This window comes from Heterodontus francisci, chromosome 1, assembly GCF_036365525.1.
Source record: "Heterodontus francisci isolate sHetFra1 chromosome 1, sHetFra1.hap1, whole genome shotgun sequence".
Classification (NCBI taxonomy): Eukaryota; Metazoa; Chordata; class Chondrichthyes; order Heterodontiformes; family Heterodontidae; genus Heterodontus; species Heterodontus francisci.
The window spans coordinates 9,354,107-9,369,719 of NC_090371.1; the positions used below are offsets into that span (position 1 = coordinate 9,354,107).

Genomic DNA, 15,613 nt, shown 5'->3' on the forward strand with positions numbered 1-15,613 from the left:
CCTTCAGTAGCTGCTGTGTTTCCACAGCATTTCTGCAACCCCTCTGTCTCCATTAGCTGCAATTCCAACAGCCGATGGCTGCCCAATGGGAACGGGATAGGGCACACTAAAAACGTGAAAGCCGTGCCATGAGTTTCGTTTAACAGGGAGGGAGGTCTGCACAGTGCCGAACTCACCCATGAGACCTGGCAGGGAGTAGCAGGGTGGGCAAGAGGAAGGAGAGTGCTGCCTCAGCTCGCTCAAGGAATCCCCTCCCATGGCCCATGTACACTCTCCCCCATCATAGACACTTATCGCTCACAGAGGTTTTCTGCAAACGCTCACTGTTGGCCAAGTCTGAGGAAACTCTGTGTAGGAGTAGTGATCACTCTTCATTCCCACGTTGTCTCCTGGCCCTCTGCCAGATAACCAGCAGAAGGGCCTTGGTTTACTTCATTGGTGCTGGAATCTGTTGATGGTTCTCCCCATTCACATTCTCCCCATTCACAGCAGGTGCAGAGTGAGCAGATAGAGGAGGTGCGGCTGAGACCGGTGGTGACCAATGCCAGACGACGCCTGCCGGTGACGGAGGGGTTTGTGGAGGTGAAGTACAAAGGCCGTTGGGAGCAGATCTGTGATAACGGCTGGAACTACAAGAACAGCCGGGTTATCTGTGGAATGCTGGGATTCCCCGCTGAGCGCAAGGTCAACAAGAAATTCTACAAGTAGGTAGTGATAGGAAGGAATGGAGGGTCACTGTGGGAGGGACTGGAAGACGGGGGATGGGTGAGCAGGGATGGGCGAGCGGGGGATGGGCGAGCAGGGGATGGGCGAGCGGGGGTGGGTGAGCGGGGGATAGATGAAGGGGGATGGATGAGGGGGTATGGGCGAGTGAGGGGTGGGCGAGTGGGGGATGGATAAGGGGGTATGGGTGAGCGGGAGTGGTGAGGGAGGGATGGGTGAGGGGGTATGGGTGAGAGGGGGTGGTGAGGGAGGGATGGGTGAGGGGGTATGGGTGAGCGGGGGTGGTGAGGGGGGATGGGTGAGAGGGGGATGGGTGAGGGGGTGATGAGGGGGGGGATGGATGAGGGGGTATGGGTGAGTTGGGGATGGGTGAGTGGGGGAGGGGTGAGTGGGGGAGGGGTGGGGGGGAGGGGTGAGTGGGGGATGGGTGAGTGGGGGAGGGGTTGGGGTGAGGGGTGAGTGGGGGAGGGGTGAGGGGGGGATGGGTGGTTGTGTGGGCGGTTATGGGTCAGCTTGTTTTATACAGCACCAATATTTTACTATCAGCACCATGGCCAATGAGGTTCTGGGGAGTGGGTGAAGTAAATTCTGTCTCTCTGTTTGTAGTCTCTTGTGCATCTCTCCCTCCCCCGGCCCCCCCCTCCCCCCTATGCCCCTCCGCCTCCACTGGCTCCCATGTCTAGACCCCAGCCTGCAGAAATTCCTCCCGAAGCCCTTCTGCCTCCCCTAGGACATCCCGCTTCTGCCTCCAGGGTTCGGTTACCCGCTCCTTACTCCTGGTGGAGTCTGGAACAAAGTGGCAAACTGTAAAATTAAAGCCAGGCTGTTGGGGAGTGAAATCAGGAAGCAATTCATTATATAAAGGGGAATGGAAATCTCTCTCTCTCTCGCTTTGTCTCTCACTTTCACTCTCTTTCCCTGTCTCACACATTCTCTCTGCTCTCGTGTGTCTTTCCCTCTTTCTCTCTTTCTCTTCATGTTTCTTGCCCGGTTTTTCTGTGTCTGTTTCTCTTTCTCTATTCCTGCCGCTCCCCCTTTCTGTCTATCCCTCGCTCTCTACTTCCCCCTCTGCTGCTCTCTTTCTCGGTTTCTCACACTCCCTCTCTTCCTCCTCCTGCATGCTGCTCGTCACGTTCCGTCTTTTCACACTGCTGTTAAATGCAATGTGCTCAAGGACAGAATTCCCCGGAGCCAGCTTTACAGTAAACCACACAATCTGTGTATGTATTGGCACAACATCCAGGACGGCAGGTCTGAGAGTAACTGGATCCTCAACCTCGGTCTGAGAGTAACCGGATCCTCAACCTCGGTCTGAGAGTAACTGGATCCTCAACCTCGGTCTGAGAGTAACCGGATCCTCAACCTCGGTCTGAGAGTAACTGGATCTTCACCCTCGGTCTGAGAGTAACTGGATCCTCACCCTCGGTCTGAGAGTAACTGGATCCTCACCCTCGGTCTGTGAGTAACTGGATCCTCAACCTCGGCCTGAGAGTAACTGGATCCTCACCCTCGGTCTGTGAGTAACTGGATCCTCAACCTCGGTCAGAGAGTAACTGGATCCTCACCCTCGGTCTGTGAGTAACTGGATCCTCAACCTCGGTCTGAGAGTAACTGGATCCTCACCCTCGATCTGAGAATAACTGGATCCTCAACCTCGGTCTGTGAGTAACTGGATCCTCACCCTCGGTCTGTGAGTAACTGGATCCTCAACCTCGGCCTGAGAGTAACTGGATCCTCACCCTCGGTCTGTGAGTAACTGGATCCTCAACCTCGGTCTGAGAGTAACCGGATCCTCAACCTCGGTCTGAGAGTAACTGGATCCTCAACCTCGGTCTGAGAGTAACCGGATCCTCAACCTCGGTCTGAGAGTAACTGGATCTTCACCCTCGGTCTGAGAGTAACTGGATCTTCACCCTCGGTCTGAGAGTAACTGGATCCTCACCCTCGGTCTGTGAGTAACTGGATCCTCAACCTCGGCCTGAGAGTAACTGGATCCTCACCCTCGGTCTGTGAGTAACTGGATCCTCAACCTCGGTCAGAGAGTAACTGGATCCTCACCCTCGGTCTGTGAGTAACTGGATCCTCAACCTCGGTCTGAGAGTAACTGGATCCTCACCCTCGGTCTGTGAGTAACTGGATCCTCAACCTCGGTCTGAGAGTAACTGGATCCTCACCCTCGGTCTGAGAGTAACTGGATCCTCACCCTCGGTCTGTGAGTAACTGGATCCTCATCCTCGGTCTGAGAGTAACTGGATCCTCAACCTCGGTCTGAGAGTAACTGGATCCTCACCCTCGGTCTGTGAGTAACTGGATCCTCACCCTCGGTCTGGATCCTCACCCTCGGTCCGAGAGTAACTGGATCCTCACCCTCGGCCTGAGAGTAACTGGATCCTCACCCTCGGTCTGAGAGTAACTGGATCCTCACCCTCGGCCTGAGAGTAACTGGATCCTCAACCTCGGTCAGAGAGTAACTGGATCCTCACCCTCTGTCTGTGAGTAACTGGATCCTCAACCTCGGTCAGAGAGTAACTGGATCCTCACCCTCTGTCTGTGAGTAACTGGATCCTCAACCTCGGTCTGAGAGTAACTGGATCCTCAACCTCGGTCTGTGGGTAACTGGATCCTCACCCTCGGTCAGAGAGTAACTGGTCCTCACCCTCGGTCTGAGGGTAACTGGATCCTCCCCCTCGGTCTGTGAGTAACTGGATCCTCCCCCTCGGTCTGAGAGTAACTGGATCCTCACCCTCGGTCTGAGGGTAACTGGTCCTCACCCTCGGTCTGAGGGTAACTGGATCCTCCCCCTCGGTCTGTGAGTAACTGGATCCTCCCCCTCGGTCTGAGTGTAACTGGTCCTCACCCTCGGTCTGAGGGTAAATGGATCCTCCCCCTCGGTCTGAGAGTAACTGGATCCTCCCCCTCGGTCAGAGGGCAACTGGACCCTCACCCTCGGTCAGAGAGCAACTGGATCCTCACCCTCGGTCCGAGAGTAACTGGATCCTCACCCTCGGTCTGAGAGTAACTGCTCCTCACCCTCGGTCCGAGAGTAACTGGATCCTCACCCTCGGTCCGAGAGTAACTGGATCCACACCCTCGGTCCGAGTGTAACTGGATCCTCACCCTCGGTCCGAGGGCAACTGGATCCTCACCCTCGGTCCGAGAGTAACTGGATCCTCACCCTCGGTCCCAGAGTAACTGGATCCTCACCCTCGGTCCCAGAGTAACTGGATCCTCACCCTCGGTCCGAGAGTAACTGGATCCTCACCCTCGGTCCCAGAGTAACTGGATCCTCACCCTCGGTCCGAGTGTAACTGGATCCTCACCCTCGGTCCCAGAGTAACTGGATCCTCACCCTCGGTCCGTGGGCAACTGGATCCTCACCCTCGGTCCGAGAGTAACTGGATCCTCACCCTCGGTCCCAGAGTAACTGGATCCTCACCCTCGGTCCGAGTGTAACTGGATCCTCACCCTCGGTCCCAGAGTAACTGGATCCTCACCCTCGGTCCGAGAGCAACTGGATCCTCACCCTCGGACCGAGGGCAACTGGATCCTCACCCTCGGCCTGAGAGTAACTGGATCCTCACCCTCGGTCCGAGAGCAACTGGATCCTCACCGTCGGTCCGAGAGCAACTGGATCCTCACCCTCGGTCTGTGAGTAACTGGATCCTCACCCTCGGTCCGAGAGCAACTGGATCCTCACCGTCGGTCCGAGAGCAACTGGATCCTCACCCTCGGACCGAGGGCAACTGGATCCTCACCCTCGGTCAGAGAGTAACTGGATCCTCACCCTCGGTCTGAGGGAAACTGGATCCTCACCCTCGGCCTGAGAGTAACTGGATCCTCACCCTCGGTCTGTGAGTAACTGGATCCTCACCCTCGGTCTGAGAGTAACTGGATCCTCACCCTCGGCCTGAGGGTAACTGGATCCTCCCCCTCGGTCTGAGAGTAACTGGATCCTCACCCTCGGTCTGAGGGAAACTGGATCCTCACCCTCGGCCTGAGAGTAACTGGATCCTCACCCTCGGTCTGTGAGTAACTGGATCCTCACCCTCGGTCTGAGAGTAACTGGATCCTCACCCTCGGCCTGAGAGTAACTGGATCCTCACCCTCGGTCTGTGAGTAACTGGATCCTCACCCTCGGCCTGAGAGTAACTGGATCCTCACCCTCGGTCTGTGAGTAACTGGATCCTCACCCTCGGCCTGAGAGTAACTGGATCCTCACCCTCGGTCTGTGAGTAACTGGATCCTCACCCTCGGCCTGAGAGTAACTGGATCCTCACCCTCGGCCTGAGAGTAACTGGATCCTCACCCTCGGTCTGAGGGTAACTGGATCCTCATCCTCGGTCTGAGAGTAACTGGATCCTCACCCTCGGTCTGAGGGAAACTGGATCCTCACCCTCGGCCTGAGAGTAACTGGATCCTCACCCTCGGTCTGTGAGTAACTGGATCCTCACCCTCGGCCCGAGAGTAACTGGTCCTCACCCTCGGTCTGAGGGTAACTGGATCCTCCCCCTCGGTCTGTGAGTAACTGGATCCTCACCCTCGGTCTGAGAGTAACTGGTCCTCACCCTCGGTCTGAGGGTAACTGGATCCTCATCCTCGGTCTGAGAGTAACTGGATCCTCACCCTCGGTCTGAGGGAAACTGGATCCTCACCCTCGGCCTGAGAGTAACTGGATCCTCACCCTCGGCCTGAGAGTAACTGGATCCTCACCCTCGGCCTGGGAGCAACTGGATCCTCACCCTCGGTATGAGAGTAACTGGATCCTCACCCTCGGTCAGAGAGTAACTGGATCCTCACCCTCGGTATGAGAGTAACTGGATCCTCACCCTCGGCCTGAGAGTAACTGGATCCTCACCCTCGGCCTGGGAGCAACTGGATCCTCACCCTCGGTATGAGAGTAACTGGATCCTCACCCTCGGTCAGAGAGTAACTGGATCCTCACCCTCGGTATGAGAGTAACTGGATCCTCACCCTCGGCCTGAGAGTAACTGGATCCTCACCCTCGGCCTGGGAGCAACTGGATCCTCACCCTCGGTCTGTGAGTAACTGGATCCTCAACCTCGGTCTGAGGGTAACTGGATCCTCAACCTCGGTCTGTGAGTAACTGGATCCTCACCCTCGGTCTGTGAGTAACTGGATCCTCAACCTCGGTCTGTGAGTAACTGGATCCTCACCCTCAAAGAAAATTACAGCACAGGAACAGGCCCTTCGGCCCTCCAAGCCTGCGCCGATCCAGATCCTCTATCTAAACATGTCGCCTATTTTCTAAGGGTCTGTATCTCTTTACTTCCTGCCCATTCATGTATCTGTCCAGATACATCTTAAAAGACGCCATCGTGCCCGCATCTACCACCTCCGCTGGCAACGCGTTCCAGGCACCCACCACCCTCTGCGTAAAGAACTTTCCACGCATATCCCCTCTAAACTTTTCCCCTCTCACTTTGAACTCATTACCCCTAGTAATTGAATCCCCCACTCTGGGAAAAAGCTTCTTGCTATCCACCCTGTCTATACCTCTCATGATTTTGTACACCTCAATCAGGTCCCCCCTCAACCTCCGTCTTTCTAATGAAAATAATCCTAATCTACTCAACCTCTCTTCATAGCTAGCGCCCTCCATACCAGGCAACATCCTGGTGAACCTCCTCTGCACCCTCTCCAAAGCATCTACATCCTTTTGGTAATGTGGCGACCAGAACTGCACGCAGTATTCCAAATGTGGCCGAACCAAAGTCCTATACAACTGTAACATGACCTGCCAACTCTTGTACTCAATACCCCGTCCGATGAAGGAAAGCATGCCGTATGCCTTCTTGACCACTCTATTTACCTGCGTTGCCACCTTCAGGGAACAATGGACCTGAACACCCAAATCTCTCTGTACATCAATTTTCTCCAGGACTTTTCCATTTACTGTATAGTTCATTCTTGAATTGGATCTTCCAAAATGCATCACCTCGCATTTACCCTGATTGAACTCCATCTGCCATTTCTCTGCCCAACTCTCCATTCTATCTATATTCTGCTGTATTCTCTGACAGTCCCCTTCACTATCTGCTACTCCACCAATCTTAGTGTCGTCTGCAAACTTGCTAATCAGACCACCTATACTTTCCTCCAAATCATTTGTGTATATCACAAACAACAGTGGTCCCAGCACGGATCCCTGTGGAACGCCACTGGTCACACGTCTCCATTTTGAGAAACTCCCTTCCACTGCTACTCTCTGTCTCCTGTTGCCCAGCCAGTTCTTTATCCATCTAGCTAGTACACCCTGGATCCCATGCGACTTCACCTTCTCCATCAGCCTACCATGGGGAACCTTATCAAACGCCTTACTGAAGTCCATGTATATGACATCTACAGCCCTTCCCTCATCAATCAACTTTGTCACTTCCTCAAAGAATTCTATTAAGTTGGTAAGACATGACCTTCCCTGCACAAAACCATGTTGCCTATCACTGATGAGCCCATTTTCTTCCAAATGGGAATAGATCCTATCCCTCAGTATCTTCTCCAGCAGCTTCCCTACCACTGACGTCAGGCTCACCGGTTTATAATTACCTGGATTATCCCTGCTACCCTTCTTAAACAAGGGGACAACATTAGTAATTCTCCAGTCCTCCGGGACCTCACCCGTGTTTAAGGATGCTGCAAAGATATCTGTTAAGGCCCCAGCTATTTCCTCTCTCGCTTCCCTCAGTAACCTGGGATAGATCCCATCCGAACCTGGGGACTTGTCCACCTTAATGCCTTTTAGAATACCCAACACTTCCTCCCTCCTTATGCTGACTTGACCTAGGTCTGAGAGCAACTGGATCCTCACCCTCGGTCTGAGAGTAACTGGATCCTCACCCTCGGTCTGTTTGAGTAACTGGATCCTCACCCTCGGTCAGAGAGTAACTGGATCCTCATATTCGGTCTGAGGGTAACTGGATCCTCCCCCCCGGACTGTGAGTAACTGGATCCTCCCCCTCGGTCTGAGAGTAACTGGATCCTCCCCCTCGGACTGTGAGTAACTGGATCCTCACCCTCGGTCTGAGGGTAACTGGATCCTCCCCCACGGTCTGAGAGTAACTGAATCCTCACCCTCGGTCCGAGGGCAACTGGATCCTCACCCTCGGTCCGAGAGTAACTGGATCCTCACCCTCGGTCAGAGGGTAACTGCTCCTCACCCTCGGTCCGAGAGTAACTGGATCCTCACCCTCGGTCCGAGGGCAACTGGATCCTCACCCTCGGTCCGAGAGCAACTGGATCCTCACCCTCGGTCCGAGTGTAACTGGATCCTCACCCTCGGTCCGAGGGCAACTGGATCCTCACCCTCGGTCCGAAAGTAACTGGATCCTCACCCTCGGTCCCAGAGTAACTGGATCCTCACCCTCGGTCCGAGTGCAACTGAATCCTCACCCTCGGTCCCAGAGTAACTGGATCCTCACCCTCGGTCTGAGAGTAACTGGATCCTCACCCTCGGTCCGAGTGTAACTGGATCCTCACCCTCGGTCCGAGGGCAAATGGATCCTCACCCTCGGTCCGAGAGCAACTGGATCCTCACCCTCGGTCCGAGAGCAACTGGATCCTCACCGTCGGTCCCAGAGTAACTGGATCCTCACCCTCGGTCTGAGGGCAAATGGATCCTCACCCTCGGTCCGAGAGCAACTGGATCCTCACCCTCGGTCCGAGGGCAAATGGATCCTCACCCTCGGTCCGAGAGCAACTGGATCCTCACCCTCGGTCCGAGTGCAACTGAATCCTCACCCTCGGTCCCAGAGTAACTGGATCCTCACCCTCGGTCTGAGAGTAACTGGATCCTCACCCTCGGTCCGAGTGTAACTGGATCCTCACCCTCGGTCCGAGGGCAAATGGATCCTCACCCTCGGTCCGAGAGCAACTGGATCCTCACCCTCGGTCCGAGAGCAACTGGATCCTCACCCTCGGTCCGAGAGCAACTGGTCCTCACCCTCGGTCTGAGGGTAACTGGATCCTCCCCCTCGGTCCGAGGGCAACTGGATCCTCACCCTCGGTCCGAGGGCAACTGGATCCTCACCCTCGGTCAGAGAGTAACTGGTCCTCACCCTCGGTCTGAGGGTAACTGGATCCTCCCCCTCGGTCTGAGAGTAACTGGATCCTCCCCCTCGGTCTGAGGGAAACTGGATCCTCACCCTCGGTCAGAGAGTAACTGGTCCTCACCCTCAGTCTGAGGGTAACTGGATCCTCACCCTCGGTCAGAGAGTAACTGGTCCTCACCCTCAGTCTGAGGGTAACTGGATCCTCACCGTCGGTCCGTGGGCAACTGGATCCTCACCCTCGGTCCGAGAGCAACTGGATCCTCACCCTCGGTCAGAGAGTAACTGGTCCTCACCCTCGGTCTGAGGGTAACTGGATCCTACCCCTCGGTCTGAGAGTAACTGGATCCTCACCCTCGGTCTGAGGGAAACTGGATCCTCACCCTCGGTCAGAGAGTAACTGGTCCTCACCCTCGGTCTGAGGGTAACTGGATCCTCACCCTCGGTCCGAGGGCAACTGGATCCTCACCCTCGGTCAGAGAGTAACTGGTCCTCCCCCTCGGTCTGTGAGTAACTTGATCCTCCCCCTCGGTCTGAGAGTAACTGGATCCTCACCCTCGCTCCGAGAGCAACTGGATCCTCACCCTCGGTCAGAGAGTAACTGGATCCTCACCCTCGGTCCGAGAGCAACTGGATCCTCACCCTCGGTCTGAGGGTAACTGGATCCTCACCCTCGGTCTGAGGGTAACTGGATCCTCACCCTCGGTCTGTGAGTAACTGGATCCTCACCCTCGGTCTGAGAGTAACTGGACCCTCACCCTCGGTCTGAGAGTAACTGGATCCTCACCCTCGGTCCGAGGGCAACTGGTCCTCACCCTCGGTCCGAGAGTAACTGGATCCTCACCCTCGGTCTGAGAGTAACTGGATCTTCACCCTCGGTCCGAGAGCAACTGGATCCTCACCCTCGGTCCGAGAGCAACTGGATCCTCACCCTCGGTCTGAGAGTAACTGGATCCTCACCCTCGGTCTGTTTGAGTAACTGGATCCTCACCCTCGGTCTGAGAGTAACTGGACCCTCACCCTCGGTCCGAGAGTAACTGGATCCTCACCCTCGGTCCGAGAGCAACTGGATCCTCACCCTCGGTCTGAGAGTAACTGGATCCTCACCCTCGGTCTGTTTGAGTAACTGGATCCTCACCCTCGGTCCGAGAGCAACTGGATCCTCACCCTCGGTCAGAGAGTAACTGGATCCTCACCCTCGGTCTGAGGGTAACTGGATCCTCACCCTCGGTCCGAGAGCAACTGGATCCTCACCCTCGGTCCGAGCGCAACTGGATCCTCACCCTCGGTCTGAGGGTAACTGGATCCTCCCCCTCGTTCTGAGAGTAACTGGATCCTCACCCTCGGTCTGAGAGTAACTGGATCCTCACCCTCGGTCTGTTTGAGTAACTGGATCCTCAACCTTGGTCCGAGAGCAACTGGATCCTCACCATCGCTCCGAGAGCAACAGTACCCTCACCCTCGGTCTGACAGTAACTGGACCCTCACCCTCCGTCCGAGAGTAACTGGATCCTCAACCTCGGTCCGAGAGCAACAGGACCCTCACCCTCGCTCCGAGAGCAACAGTACCCTCACCCTCGGTCTGACAGTAACTGGATCCTCACCCTCGGCTTCTGAACTGTTGCTGAATTGATGCTGTGACTGAGTAACAGTTCAGGACAGAATCTGGCTTAGCTGTGATGCCTTCCATCGTCAAACAGCTGGCCACCTAATGCTCTTCAGGCACTAGTGAGGCTGGTGAATGCCACACTGTCTGTGTTTGCTGTAGTGCCAACATATTTCTGTCTATATTTAAGGGCAGTGCTGACACACAGAGCAGAGATGGACAGAGATTGGGTCCTGACCCTGCCTATGGGCATTCCGGGAGATGGAAATGAGGGGAATCAGCAACATTCACCTTAACTGACACAATGTCTCCTCAGTTCAAATAACCTGGCCAGTCGTGAAGCTCCTGCCACCACTTCCTAACATCTTTGTTCCATTGCTATTCCAAGAACGTGGCTAAGGTCCATCACAGGCACTCACTGGTCTGTGCAGCTGTGTGATTTACTCTGGGATTGGCACTGAGTCCCACTAGGATTCCTTTCACACCGACTGTCTTTACTCATTTAAGAGCTGAGGCTGCTCCTGCTGAAACCCACTCAGGTCTAGTTCCCCAGAGAGTCCGGCCATTCCCTGACTCCGTGTCCTCGTGCCCAGTCTACACCTGTAAGTTACAGCATGAGGATGATCAGGCAATTCAGCTGTGAGCAGCATTGCACCCCCACTCTAAACCCCCTCCCCTTCCCCATTCTCCCTCCCCCCCAATCCTCCCCCAATCGCCCTCCCCTAATCCCCCTCACCCCAAACCCACTCACTCCCAAATCCCCCCAAATCCCCCTCACCCCAATCCCCCTCCCCCAATTCTCCCCCAATCCCCCTCCCCTAATACCCTTCCCCCCAATTCTCCCCCAATCCCCCTCCCCCCAATCATTCCCCAATCCCCCCTCCCCAATCCCCTGCCCCCCAATTCTCCCCCAATTCCCTTCCACCCAATCCTCCCCCAATCCCCCTCCCCCCCAATTCTCCCCCAATCCCCCTCCCCCAATTCTCCTCCAATCCTCCTCCCCCAATCCCCCTTCCCCAATCCCCCTCCCCATCCCCTTCCCTCATCCCCCTTATCCTCCCCCAACCCCCCTCCCCCAATCCCCCTTCCCCAATCCCCCTCCCCATCCCCTTCCCTCATCCCCCTTATCCTCCCCCAACCCCCCTCCCCCAATCCCCCTTCCCCAATCCCCCTCCCCATCCCCTTCCCTCATCCCCCTTATCCTCCCCCAACCCCCCTCCCCCAATCCCCCGCCCCCCCCAATCCCACTCTGCCCCAATCCTGCTCTAGTCCAATCCCGTCCTCTCCCAATCTTGTGTGTACATGGGCTGTGGGAGGGGATTAAATGGGAGGGTAGAGTCTATGATAGGGGAGAGTGGACATGGTCTGTGAGGGGGTTGAAACACTTCCCTCTCTGATCTCCCCCCATTCTCACTGCAGTTTACTCTGCTCGGGAAGTTGCAATCACTTTGCTGGTGTGCAGTTTGATGACCCCAGCTCCCATTCTCAAATTCCTCAGTTCCCCATGTATCCCAGAACAGTGAGAGCTGGATTTTCCAGTGTGTATTCCTGGTCAATGTTCCTTCCAATCAACAGAGATTGGTTTAAAATACCACCAATCTGAAGCTTGAAGGCAGGAGGATTAATCCAGGACATCTGAATCTCAATCCCATCCTCACGTCTCCTGCACAGCAACCAGGACAATCCTGGCTGAGGTTCAGTAACCCAAGGATGTGATGGTGTCTCCATGTCTTTCACAGGCTGTATCCGTGCTCCATGTCGGAGAAAGACGGACACAGGACAGATGGGCAAGGTGATTGTACAAGAGGGAGACAGGACAGAGCCCAGGAGAATGTTCTACACACAGGGATCTGTACAGGGTGGGGGATTGGGGTCACACCATATATATCAATGACTGGAATGAAGGAATAGAGAGTTGTATTTCCAAGTTTGCAGATGATTCCTATTTCTTTTGGTCTAGCCCTGTGCTCGCTGACCTACATTGGCTCCCAATCCCCAGTGCTTCAATATCAACAATCCTCATCCTTGTCTTTAAATCCCTCAATAGCCTCACTCCTGCCTATCTCTGTAACCTCCTCCAACCCACAACTGTCTCCCTGAAAACTCTCTGATCCTCTAACCCCAACCTGACCTTGCACTCCACCACTGATTGCCACACCTTCAACCACCTAGGTCCCAAATTCCGGACTTCCCTCCCTAAACACTCTCCCCCTCTCTCCACCCTTTTTCCCTTAAAACCCAGTTCTTTGACCAAGCTTTCGGTTACCTCTCCCAATCTCTTAGGCTCGAAACCCATTTCACTCCCGCCTCCGTGAAGACTCCCCAGACAGTGACAGCCGCAGCTCAGTGGGTAGCACTCTCACCTTGGCATCAGGAGGTCCTGGGGTCAAGCCCCGCACTCCGGTGACTGATGCACAAAATCCAGACTGTCACTCCCAGTACAGTATTGAGGGAGTGCCGCAATGTCGAAGGTACAGTCTTTCGGAAGACACATTAAACTGAGGTCCCATCTGCCCTCTCAAGTGGACGTAAAAGATCCTGTTGCACTATTTGAATAAGAGCAGGAGAGGTCTCCCTGATGTCCTGGCCAATATTTATCCCTCAACCAAAATCACTAAAAACATACAGATAACCTGGGCATTTTCACATTGATGTTTGTGGGATCTTGCTGTGCTCAGATTGGCTGCCTTATTTCAGGCATTATGACAGTGCCTACCTTCATATGTACCTCATTGGCAGTAAAGTTCCTTTGGGTGCCCTGAGGTCGTGAAAGGCGCTATAGAAATGCAAATAGCAACAAGAACCAGAGACAACGTGAGAAAATTTCTTTTTCCACAGTGAGTTATTATGATGTCAGGAAAACCCTATATGCCAAATGGGACATATTCATTTCATCGGTTGGAAACTTACTTTAGACATTTAATGGAAAAAAAAAACCCTGCAAGTAACTTTAAAATAACTAGCAGCCAAGATGGCCACTGCCATTTATATCTGAAATACCAGGAAATTGAACTGGAGACAAAAAGTCTAACAAGAAGCCCAGCCAGGAAAGTGATTGAATTACCTAGAATGGCTTCAACGGCAGTCAAAGCCATCCCCACCCATTGACTTTGAAACAGCCAACCCCCTCCACATGTGAATGGACACCCTGGGGCATATAGAACCCTGAATTTCATTAGAAGATTCCAGAAATTAGTTAACAAAGGGGATTGAGAAGAACCATGTGACCGCCTGTTCATCTCTGAAGACACAAGTTTTGTTACACAGTCAAGCAAACAGGCAGTAACTGAGTGGACAGTAGCTGAGAAGGCTGCTGCCCCCTGTCTCCCTCCCCAGAAAACATCAAGTGAAAACTGTCTGCGACTGGGGACTCTCCAGGCCTACAGACCACTACAGCCAGCAACCAGGGGAAGAGAACTAACTATAATTCTACCTTCAAGTAACGCTGAGCAAAGCAAGCCAACCACAGTGCACTTCAACCAGCAAGGATTTCAAGAATATGGCATCAGCCGAGGACTATTGGATTTACAGACTGTATTTAAGTTCCATTTATTCTGGACTTTAATCCAACCACCAAATCTATTTTCCCTCCTGTAATCTATTTGTGTGTGTGTGATTCTCGTGTAAATGTGTGCGTGAATGTGTAGCACATTTTTAGTATTTTTAAATCGGGTTAGAATGTTAAGTATAATAAACTTTACCTCTTGTTTAAACTCAAGAAAATCTGTCCGATGGGTTCTTTCGCAATCACAGTAAAGGAAAAAGGTAAAATACTCACGGAGGTGGTAAACACAACCACAGTTTTAAAGGAATAAACCCTGTTGCGATCAAATAAGAGGAAGGGGGAAGAGATGAGCCTGAGACCAACCTCCTCACCTAGACGTAACATTGATCTGGAACGCGCTGCCTGGAAGGGCGGTGGAAACAGATTCAATAGTAACTTTCAGAAGGGAATTGGAGAAATACTCGAAACAAAACATTTGCAGGGCTGAGGAGAAAGAGCAGGGGAGTGGGATCTTTCAAAGTGATAGCACAGACACAATAGGCCAAATGGCCTCCCTCAGTGCCGTGAGATTATATGATTATAAGTATTTCTTTGTCACATAAATGTGAATTCTGGTTAGGTGTGTGTGTGTGTGTGTGTGTGTGTGTGTGTGTGTGTGTGTGTGTGTGTGTGTGTGTGTGTGTGTGTGTGTGTGTGTGTGTGTGTGTGTGTGTGTGTGTGTGTGTGTGTGTGTGTGTGTGTGTGTGTGTGTCCTCCTCCTTACCCTTTACTCTCAAATTATCCCAATTGATAATTGCCCCAATATCACCACTCTATAGTTCTTGCACATCTCAGTGATTTCCCTGCAGATTTGCTCCTCTATATCTCTCTCTATTTGGAGGCCTATAGAATACCCCCAGTAGTGTGATCATATCCCTTTTGCTCTTCCACTCTAACCAAATGGATTCTGTCTTTGCCCCCTGAAGGACATCCTCCCTTTCCAACACTACCACGTCTTCCACTGCCACCCCACCTCCATTTTTTTCCTTCTGTATCATTTCGGAACACTTGATATCCTTATATATTAAGCAACCAGTCCTCACCATTTGTAAGCCATGTTTCCATTATTGTCACTACGTCATATTCCTGTACTGCTATGTGTCTTTGTAGCTCACCAACTTTATTCACCACACTTTGTGCATTTACACCCATGCATTGTAATCCTGTCTTTGCATTCCATAGTCCTTCTCAGTCCACTCCCATCTATCACAGAACTATTCCCTTCTCTAGTACTGTCCAACAATCTCACCTTTTGCACCTTATCCCTCTTTTAGAAACATAGAAAAATTACTGCACAGAAGGAGGCCATTCAGCCCATCGTGTCTATGCCAGCTGGAAAAATTAGCCGCCCAATCTAATCCCACCTTCCAGCATCTGGTCCGTAGTCTTGCAGGTTACAGCACTTCAGGTGCATGTCCAGGTACCTTTTAAATGAGTTGAGGGTTTCTGCAGTTAACCTGGAATGCTAGTTTCTCCACCTTCAATGTCTGGTAATCAAAAGTCCACTGTGGATTAAATTGGAGCAGGGAGTGGCCCCTTTGTCCTTTCCAAGCACTGTCTGTTACGATGCAAATGTCTTTCCAGTCAAGGTTCTGGTGTTTTTTTTAAAAAACAAGTTCTTTCTTTACTCCAGTAACAGTTTAAAAATCAGTGCTTATGTGATGAAATTAATGTCTC

At 53.1% G+C, this 15,613-nt stretch overlaps 1 protein-coding gene across 6 annotated transcripts in view; it reads left to right on the top strand.

Annotated features, from left to right (window-relative positions):
- The window catches only part of LOC137367435 (lysyl oxidase homolog 3B-like), a 218,431-nt gene that overhangs the window by 43,146 nt on the left and 159,672 nt on the right, over window positions 1-15,613 (top strand). For 4 of the 6 annotated variants that reach the window (XM_068028647.1, XM_068028644.1, XM_068028648.1 and 1 more), the window contains exon 4: window positions 490-704. In XM_068028647.1, the coding sequence (XP_067884748.1) occupies window positions 490-704 (215 nt within the window). The remainder of the gene's footprint in view (window positions 1-489; window positions 705-15,613) is intronic. The other 2 variants (XM_068028646.1, XM_068028649.1) reach the window with 1 other exon arrangement.